The sequence below is a fragment of the Otolemur garnettii genome, unplaced genomic scaffold (assembly GCF_000181295.1).
Source record: "Otolemur garnettii isolate 467f Iridium unplaced genomic scaffold, OtoGar3 scaffold00104, whole genome shotgun sequence".
Taxonomy (NCBI): domain Eukaryota; kingdom Metazoa; phylum Chordata; class Mammalia; order Primates; family Galagidae; genus Otolemur; species Otolemur garnettii.
The window spans coordinates 1681173-1691705 of NW_003852499.1; the positions used below are offsets into that span (position 1 = coordinate 1681173).

Sequence of the window (10533 nt, forward strand, 5' to 3'; positions counted from 1 at the left end):
GTCACAGCTCACAGCAACCTCCAACTCCTGGGCTTAGGCAATTCTCTTGCCTCAGCCTCCCAAGTAGCTGGGACTACAGGTACCCGCAACAACACCCAGCTATTTTTTGTTGCAGTTTGGCTGGGGCCAGGTTTGACCGCCACCCTCGGTACATGGGGCCGGCACCCTACTCCTTGAGCCACAGGTGCCACCCTAATTTTAAAAAATAATAATTATGCAGGAAAAAAATTCCACAGAATATGTTTCTGATTCCAGCAATTAACAGTAAAAGAACATTAGAAATTCCCAGAATCCAGCAGCACCTGTGGCTTAGTGAGTAGGACGCCGGCCCATATATCAAGGGTGGTGGGTTTGAACCCGGCCCCTGCCAAACTGCAATAAAAAATAAAGCTTTGTGGTGGGCACCTGTAGTCCCAGCTGCTCTGGAGGCTGAGGGAAGACAGTCACCTAAGCCCAACAGCTGGAGGTTGCTGTGAGCTGTGACTCACATTAGTCTACTGAGGGTGACAAAGTGAGACTCTGTCTCTAAAAAAAATTTTTTTTAAACCTCCAGGAAACAGACAAGATCATTTTAAACTTGTTTTTTCTTTTTTTATTTAATTTTCAGGTGATATGTGAAAACAATTTATACTTAAAGAAGAACTTAAACAGCCAATAATAACTGTTATGCGTGGATTTTTGAATGAGGTCATGTATGATTAATGAGCTTCAAAAGCAGAATATGATGCCTTTGCTGGTGAAGTTCATGCTAATCTACAATGTTCAGTAAATCTGTAACGTCACTGACCTTAGCTAGCTAGCTCATCCCACTATAGCTCTGAGATCTTTGTTTTCGTTTGTTTGTTTTTTGAGACAGAGTCTCCGTATGTCATCCTTGGTAGAGTGCTGTGGTGTTACAGCTCACAGCAACCTCCAATTCTTGGGCTTAAGTGCAATTCTCTTGCCTCAGCCTCCCAAGTAGCTGGGACTACAGGCATCCACCACAACGCCCAGCTATTTTTTGGTTGCAGTTGTCATTGTTGTTTAGCAGGCCTAGGCTGGGCTTAAACCTCAAACCTTGGTATATGTGGCCGGTGCCCTATTCACTGAGCTACGGGCACCGAGCCTGTTTGTTTTTGAAATAGAGTCTCACGGCTCGGCGCCTATAGCTCAATCGGCTAAGGCGCTAGCCACGTACACCTAAGGTGGCGGGTTCGAATCCCCAGCCCGGACCCGCCAAACAATGACGGCTGCAACCAAAAAATAGCTGGGTGTTGTGGTGGGCGCCTATGGTCCCAGCTACTTGGGAGGCGGAGGCAGGAGACTCGCTTGAGCCCAGGAGTTGGAGGTTGCTGTGAGCTGTAATGCCACGGCACTCTACCCAGGGGGGACAGCTTGGGGGTTTTTTCAAAAAAAAAAAAAAAGAAATAGAGTCTCACTTTGTCACCCCCAGTAGAGTGCTGTGGCATCATAGCTCACAGCAACCTCAAACTGCTGGGCTCAAGCAATCCTCTTGCCTCAACCTCCCAAGTAGCTAGGCCTATAGGTGCCTGCCACAACACCAGGTTATTTTTAGAGGCGGGGTCTTGCTCAAGCTCAGGCTGGTCTCGAACTCGTGAGCTCAGGCAATACCCCCGTCTCAGCCTCCTGGAGTGCTGGGATTATAGGTGTCAGCCACCGTGCCCGGCTAGTTCAGAGATCTTGCTGTGGAATAAAGTAACTCAGTCAGAAGTGGATTATGAACATGCTTTATTATAAGTAGATGACAGACACTAAAAATTATGAAGTAAACAAAATTTCAAACAGGTAAAGAGGAAACAAAAGATTAAGGTGTCCCTGTAGAATAGTGCAAAATGGGAGTACACCCCCATATTGTTATCTACAATAGGTACTGAGGGGAAAGGACCCCACAGTTCAGACTACAACTAAATGACCAACACAATACTATGATCCACCTCAACCTCCAGCCAGGTATTGTGACAATCAAGTTTTATTTAAATCATAGTCCCATGTCTTCTGTCAGTTATGACAAAATAATAGGACTTGTATGGTGAGGAACTAAGAGCAATGGTATGACCCTTGGAGAGGCTGGTGACATACGTATGGCTTACTTCTCACTGGGGCTATTTTCCTGCATAGTCTTCATTATCCAGTCAACATAGTTCTTCACCTGTGTGTAGAGCCCATAGGTCCCGCACTCAGGTCCCCAGGACACCAGGCCAGCTACATAGAATTTGGGAGTACTTTCATTGGGATCCTGTATGGCAAAGGCCCCACCACTGTCCCCTTTACAGCTATCAACACCCTTTTCTCCTCCAGCACAGAACATGTTATTGGTGAAAACATAGGAAGCTACATTTATATTGGAATTTTTCTTTTTCACGTTTTTGCACTTCTCTAAAGGAACTATAGGTAACTTTGCCCCTTTGAGGTGAAGAGCATATTCTCTTTTTTCTATGCGGCCCCACCCTGAGATCATCCCTAGGAGGTCAACAGAAGGGTTATAGTCAGCAGAGGTGCCCGGAAGGCAGATGGGAGAGACAGTGGGTCCCATTTTCACCGGGTCTTTCAGCTGCACCAGCGCAATGTCATTATCAAAATTCTTCCGGCTGTCTGAGTCATCCAGCGCCTCCCAGCCCGGATGAATAAACACACGTTCAGCAGTGAGCATCTGGGCATTTTCCAGAAGTGAGCTCTTTACTAAAGTGGACCCAACGTACATGATTGGATGCTGGTTTCCCTCCACGACGTGGGCAGCCGTTAGCACCCAGTGCTCACCAATAAGAGCCCCACCAGCCCACGGGCTCTTAAAGAAGACTTGCCAGGGGAAACTTTCAATCTTTGCGTTCGATCCTCCAAAGATCCTCTGTTTTTCTATAAAGGGCTCTCTGGGGACTCCACACACTAGGAAGGAGTAAGAACAAGGTAGGGAAGGAGCAGGAAAGATGCTGGCCTCCCCCACATCCTCCAACCACGCAAATACTTTACCTGCTAAGCTGCAGAGTTGTCTAGTGTGATGTGGTCAACTCTATGTGGCCAACCATCTCAACACCTGACTCGTCCTGGCCTTACCTAAACTTCCCACTTTGCCAATACCACAAAGACAGGACTCATCCAAATGTGCTAGTGCCTCACCCTCGCCACAGCCTCACTGGAGGCAAGTCTGACCCCAGGCTCAGCACATGGGGCCAGGGGCCTACCCAGGAGCCAGTGCTGAGAAACTCTTTCCTTTCTACCTCCTTCTGATGCCCAGATCAAACCCATGTCTCCTTCTATTCTGGATTCTTGGTTGCCCCTGTGTCCCTCCTGGTAACCCGCAGGTCAGTTCAGGAAGTAAAGAGAGGGAGCCCTTCTTTGGTCATGGCCTCTCCCTCCCCAGTGCCTGGTTCCAGGTGTGATTGCTTGGCCATTCCCTTATATAACTGAATTTTAGACAAAGCCAACTTAACCAAATCCCTTACTGGACAGCTGGCATCTGAGTTGACAATGGGCTTTGGACTCAGACAGACTGGGGCTCAAAGCCTACTCCTGCCACTTGTTAACTCTGGGACTTGCACTCAATTCACTCATTTGTCAAATGAGACCAGTAACACCTACCTCACAGGGCTGTTACAAGGACGGAATGAGATAATACATATAAAGGCAACAAACTGGCCCAGTCCCCCACTCCTGTAATGTTGTTACTACCAGGATCATTACTATTATGATGGCTTTGCCCCAGCCTTCTACTCGTGCACTCCCTCATTTGTTGTGTTCCTCATAACTTATTGGCATATAAACTTTCAATCTAACATCTAGGCTATTTAACAAGTCTTATTTCTGAGTGTTGATTTCTCACTCTCAGCTCTCACGCCCTGTTATATCCATACCCATTCACTGCATCTCTATTCCCAGACCCAACTGGCCACCCTGACTTTAGCACCAACTGTCACTGGCTGGCTTTTCTGTTTCCTTCCAGTCATTATGGTTGAAAGAATCCCCCAGGCCCTGGCAGGCTCCAGCCCAGTGTTACTGCCTCCTCAGTGAGTTGGACTTCTAAAAGGATTACAGCTACTTTCAGATGGTGACTCCCCACTCACCTGCACCTGTGGCTATGGTCTCCACCCAAGCCTAAGCCTGATTACCTGGAACACATTTCGGCAGCTCTGTGCCCAACACTTCATTCACCCAGCTCCCATTGCCAGCGCAGCGATACTCTCCTGGAACAGCACAGAGAACAAAGGTCACTCTCACACCACATCTCTCTTCCCCATTTTCATTCACAGCCTTGGTTCCTCTGGGATTTGAGAAGGAGATCAGATCAATTTATCTAGAAAAAAATCTTGAGAAAAGCCCCCAAACAATCCCTTAAGCCCTGCCCTACCAACGGAGGAAACGTTTCCAAAGCAGAAAGAAGAAGAGTTATGGTAGAGACTGGGAAAATGCTTCAAGTGGGAAAATAAAAAAAAAAAAATCCAATAAAACAAAGTGAAATCAAGGTTTGGCATGATGGTTCACACCTATAATTCTAGAAGTCTGAGAGGCCAAGGTGGGAGAATGGGTTGAGACCAAGAGTTTCAAACTAGCCTGAGCAGCATAGTGAGACCACAGTCTCTACAAAAAATAAAAAAATTAGCCAGGCATAGTGGTGTGTGTCTGTAATCCCAGCTACTTAAGAGGCTGAGACAGGCGGATTGCTTGAGCACAGGAATCTGAGGTTGCAGTGAGCTATGATAATGCCACTGCATTCTAGCGTAGGTGACAAAATGACACATCTCAAAAAGAAAAAATCAAATAAATAGCAATGTAGAGAGATGTGTTTCTCATCCAGCCCTTCATCTAGCATGATCAAGGCCTCCATATCAAGAAAGCCAGTCATCATAGCATAGTGACCTGAAGCTGGAAGCATTTCTCCTGTGGGTTTCACATAAACTAATTGGACAAAGTAGATATCCTATGAAAGGGATATTGCAGGGCAACTCTTGTTACACCTGTGAAGCTGAGTTGGTGACCTCTATGATTCTCTAGGAATGACTCTAGAGATTGTATATTCTGACCATATGAAAACTGTATCCTGGCTTGGCACCCATAGCTCAGTGAGTAGGGCGCCAGCCACATATATAAAAGCTGGCAGGTTTGAGCCCAGTCTGGGCCTGCTAAACAACCAATTGCAACCAAAAAATAGCCAGGTGTTGTGGCAGGAGCCTGTAGTCCCAGCTACTCAGGAAGCTGAGGCAAGAGAATCGCTTAAGCCCAAGATTTTGAGGTTGCTGTGAGCTGTGACACCACAGCACTCTACCAGGGGCAACATAGTGAGACTCTGTCTCAAAAAGAAAAGAAAATTGTATCCTTAGACTAAGCCAGGGAATGAACAATGTCTTTCTAGTCTCTCATTTCTCTACAAACTCTCTCTGACCCAGAAAGATTGTGATAGTCACCTACAACACTGTCTCACTTTTTCTCTCTTCTCTCTAGGAGAAGAAACCTACCACTGCCTTCATGTTCCATGTAGTAATATGGCTCCTCACATGTGTAGCGAGTGACAGAACCAAACAAAGTACTTTCTGGATCTTCAACTTTTCCATTCGGAATGGGATCGGGGATACCACAGTCCACAGCTACAAGAGAAAAGCAGGTCACTAATGATCAAGACAGCCACTTCCTCCCAGGGAGAGTCATGGGCCCAGTTCCATTCTCACTCTTTCCCTACTCCATATCTGTAAGCACACCTGGGATGACTCTTCTCATACCATACCTTCCAACCGGCATCACCCCACTCCCTACACAATGAGACTTGCCAATTCAGATGGCCCCTGGAAAGCTACAAGAAGGAACCTGGCTCTCAGTGTTGGTGGAGGGCCCTGTGGAAGTCAGCAATGCACCCACTCTTCCTTTCCCACAGCTCCTTTCTTGGGAAGAAACCTGTCAGTTTAGCTGGCCTGGGACCAGATTAGGGCAGGGACTAGAAAAGCCTCCATGACTGGCTTCCCTTCAAACACTCAACCCGCTATCTTATAAGCCTAAGAGGAAACCATGCATTTGAATTCCAATGTGCTGATTTTTCAATTCCCTTTGGTAGGGAAAAAAAAAAAAAGTTCCACTTTGAGGGACACATACGTTGACATTTCACTTTGGAATTACTCCACTTTCCATTGCTTTGACAAGTAGCATAGAAGGATGCTGAGCCAACACTTCCCTAGAGAATAATAGACATCACCATTAATTTATAAAGAAAGATATGGAAAATCAAAATCAAAAATGGAATTGATCTTAGCCTTGGATCAATGAGGTATCCTCACCACAAAAAGCTTAGAGACATCTTAGCAGAATGACCCAAAGGACCTAAGAGATGGGGCTGAAAGACAGCTTTGCCTCAGCATGTCAGCTCTCCCCTTCCCCAGGAAGACTGAGGCAGAGAGAAAATGCCAAGTTGGCCAAGGGGCTCCATCACTCACAAGGAAGAACTAAAGGTCTTAAGCTGTTCTGTCTATAGAAAAGGTGTCATACCTTGATCAGACAAGTACATTAGGTGAATAACTCAACAATTTCAGTAAGCTCATCCTGATTGGGGCCAGGGCTGGGGAGAAGCCCAGATGGTACTTTACCGCCACAACTTCAAACCCTTCCAGGCAGTTTATCTTCACCACATCTTTAAACACGTATTTTGCTTTCTCAGGCTCCCAAACAGAATTGGCAGTGTCTTCTTTAGGACAGGGGATTGCTTGGAAAAGAACAGAAATTGGGACAGAAAAAAAAATTTTACTAAATAGTAGGAGACTCTCTATTCAGTTTGCATCATTTTCACACTTTCTAAAATCATCCAGTTGTCCTCAATCCTGATGCTTAACATTCCAGTATAGCAGATGTCTACAATAATATAGCATTGCTAAGTAACCACCCCCAAGCTGCCTGCACTCTCAGGTCTAGTTGAGGGACTACTAGAGGTAGAGGCATTTCAATGACCATTGACAGATCTAGATTTTCCTGAGGAAGTGAAGCATCTCAAACAATATCTATCTGTTTTGATTCTACCCTGTCTAAGGACTTTGGTATCACCAACCAAAGAGCAACTTCCAGGTTACTCACGTTCTCCATGGTAACGAAGTTTCCAGCCCTTTTTTTGCTCTGTTAGGTCAGTTTGGAATATGATATCAAGAACATTGCTCTTAGTTTCGATATTTAGTGGCCCAGGGAATCCATTACCACAGTAAGGACCAAATTGTTGACCTTGTGCACTAAACTGAAAGGAAACAAAATGATGAAATCAGAAGAGAGAAAGAACTAAAAGAAAGAGGTAAAATGTAGGGGGGTAAAAATAAGAGAGGTATTAAATGTAATACAAATAAGAAGAAGAGAAAAAAGGAAAATAAGGGACAGGAAAAAAAGACAATTTTGTCTTCAAGGAAAAATCTCTTAATGTGAGTTGGGGGTGGGGGAATTAATCAACCATCACGCACAACTAAACTGTCAGGGCAGTTTCCCTCTGAATCGGCTGGTTCCACATCAAAATCTTTGTGCATAGTCACCACTATTTGGAACCCCTTCTCCAGCAGGATCTGGTATTCACACCTTGAGTTCTCTGGGTATAGATTGGGATAATTGGGACTTGCGATCTCCCCAATTGGTGTAGTGAATACATCCCCGCTGCAATTGACTGAGGGAAGAAAGAGAGAAAGAAGAATGAAATGTAAAGTGAAGCAAAAAGGAGTTCCTGCCCTGTTCTGTGATTCTGTCTCCCATAAAATCCCATCCAAACTAGCCTGAAATCTATGCACTGACTTGAGCCTACATAGAACAGTCACCTGTCCCATACATGCCAGGAGAAATACCCAAGGCCTATTAGGTTTCCATCGCTTGGCTTATAACAGAGCCCTTCATGGTTATGAAGGCATCTCTCGTCTCCAGTTTAACTAAGTTTACCCTGTAGCCTTTTCTTCCTCCCTTCTGTGGCTCCCCCTCAGCTTATGAGCAGCTAAGAATAGATGCCCAAAAAAGCTGGGCCCAATCACAATTGGAAGAGTGGACAAAGCTGTTTCTGAGGTCTCAAGCCATTCCAAATCCCAGGGAACACGCACCCTCTCAGTGCCAACCTCACCTCCACAATTCCTCATATCATCGTGGAGGAAGTATTCCGGAGGGCAGGAGCAGAAGTAACCACCAATGAAGTTGTTACAGAAGTGGCTACAAGGGACATCTGCAAAATCTGTGCACTCATTTATATCTACGAAGAGCAGAGAAAGACCGAGGTCAAGAACAAACACTGAGGCAGCACCCATAGCTCAGTGGGTAGGGTGCGAGCCCCATATACCAAGGGTGGCGGGTTTAAACCCAGCTCCGGCCAAACTGCAACAAAAAAATAGCCAGATAGCTGGGCATTGTAGAGGGCACCTGTAGTCCCAGCTACTCGGGAGGCTGAGGCAAGAGAATCACCTAAGCCCAAGAGCTGGAGGTTACTGTGACCTGTGACACGATGGCACTCTATTGAGGGCAACAAAGTGAGATTCTGTCTCTTAAAAACAAACAAACAAACACTGATGTGAGGCCGAAGCAGGTGAATCTGCTTGAGCTCAGGAGTTCAAGACCAGCCTGACCAAGAGTAAGACCCTGTCTCTAAAAATAGCCAGGCGTTGGGGTGGGTGCCTATAGTCCCAGCCACTTAAGAGGCTGAAGCAAGAGGATTGCTTGAGCACAAGAGTTTGAGGTTGCTGTGAGCTATGATGCCACAGCACTCTACCGAGGGCAACAAAGTGAGAGTCTGTCTCAAAAAAAAAAAAAAAAAAAAAGAACAAACACTCAAAAGGGTGAACAAGGTTAAACTCAAAATTGTAAGGGTAAGAAAAAGTAGGAAAAGCCTATTGCTTGAAGAGCCTCAAGGAGCCACATTTCAAGATGGTATTATCCTACTTTACTCTCCTGAAATATGATGCTAGAGGCGCGCCCTACCATTGCACAGCTACAGGGAGCACTTATGGCCAGAGACCCTTGACTCTGCACATCCAGAGCATTTCAGCTCCAGACACAATGCTGTGCTGGCCATGATGGTGTGCAATGGTAGGGCACACAGGGAGGAACACTTAGTATCTTCATTGCTTTGTACCATGTCAGTACTTCTACCAAATCTAAACAACAGTTTGGCTGTGTGTTCTAACTTCATTCTAACCTGGTGATGGATCTAGAAGGATCCAGAATTTGAAGGTTTGAGTGCCATAGGTTCGATGTGTTTTCCCTTACATTATCTTTGTGATTTTTTTTTTTTTTTTTGGAGACAGAGTCTCACTTTGTCACCCTTGGTAGAGTGCCATGGCATCACAGCTCGCAGCAACCTCAAACTCTTGGGTTTCAGTGATTCTCTTGCCTCAGCCTCCTAAGTAAATGGGACTACCAGTGCCCGCCACAACGCCCAGCTATTTTTTGTTGCAGTTGTCATTGTTACTTGGCAGGCCCTGGGCTGGGTTCGAACCCGCCAGCTCTGGTGTATGTGGCCAGCACCCTAGCCACTGAGCTCCAGGCACCGAGGCAGAGGCACTTAACTTTCCTTATCTTTATATAAAGATAATAATACCTACCTTGAGGAGTTGAAGTGAAGATTATGTTAAAATAGGTAAAAACCCCTATATAGTACACAGTTCGTGGTGGTTCTCAATAGCCTGCTGTTTATTATCTATGATTATCATTATCATCATCACTGCTAAAATATGACCATGTGCTTGAATTTCACAATGGGACCCAGGGCAAGTCAACACTTTGTAAGAATTATGAACAGAATTGTCATTTAATAATGTGTTGCTCAATGTTTTTCCTGCTTCTAATCTTTTAACTAAGTCAGTAAGGCACATACGGAAGGGTGAGCCTTACCTACAGCAACATAGTACGCAGCAAACCCAGTGAAACGCTCTTCATTGGAGAAGTCTGACTTAAAGGTCACCTGGAGTTTATTGGATGGGACTTGGAACTCTTCCACAATTGGGGAGTTGGGATTCTTCCTGGTCCTCTGTCCACAGAGTCTCCCTTCTTCATTGTCTCCTGACATTATCTAAGAGAAGAGTCAGAATGAAGCTAGGAAGGGGTAATGTTTTGGTGTGGAGGGAAGAGGACAGGAGACAGAGAGAGTAGAATATTCACCCTCGTAGGACTATTTGACACCAGTGCTCTGTATGTTTGCAGCACACTTCCTCTTATGTCCACTTTACACCACCCAGCCCTGGTCTGCCACCTCCGTTCTTGATGTGCTTGTGATGTACCTGCACCGAGTCATACGCGCAGTTCTCTGATAGCTCGATGTCCACATGGGTGAAGTAGAGGTGAATTCCATATCCTTCGGGAACTTCTATATCCCAAGATTTCTCTATCTCATTGGGGTATGCCTGAGGATAGTTAGGGGACAGAATCTCCCCGTACATGGTAGGCTCAGCACAAACCCATGCCAAAAGGGAAAACAGGACAATACACCTGAAAAAAAAAAGGCCAAAAGAGGTAGGTGACCCAGGGACCAGCAACCTAGGGCAGAACTCTAGCATGTTGTAGCCAGAAGGAAGGAGAAAGGGACAGGGTGGTCAACAGGCCATGGAGGAGAAC

The 10533-nt window shown here is 45.7% G+C and overlaps 1 protein-coding gene across 1 annotated transcript; it reads right to left on the minus strand.

Moving 5' to 3' along the window:
• Positions 1-1711: 1711 nt before the first annotated feature.
• On the minus strand, positions 1712-10490 carry C1S (complement C1s). The gene is made up of 10 exons (XM_012809328.2): positions 10200-10490; positions 9814-9991; positions 8054-8179; positions 7416-7612; positions 7045-7198; positions 6564-6679; positions 6076-6154; positions 5448-5576; positions 4104-4178; positions 1712-2883 (listed from the first exon to the last, which is right to left on the minus strand). The coding sequence occupies exons 1-10, from the start codon at positions 10473-10475 to the stop codon at positions 2087-2089; spliced, it is 2127 nt and encodes a 708-aa protein (XP_012664782.1). The 5' UTR covers positions 10476-10490; the 3' UTR covers positions 1712-2086.
• Between the last annotated feature and the right edge of the window lie 43 nt (positions 10491-10533).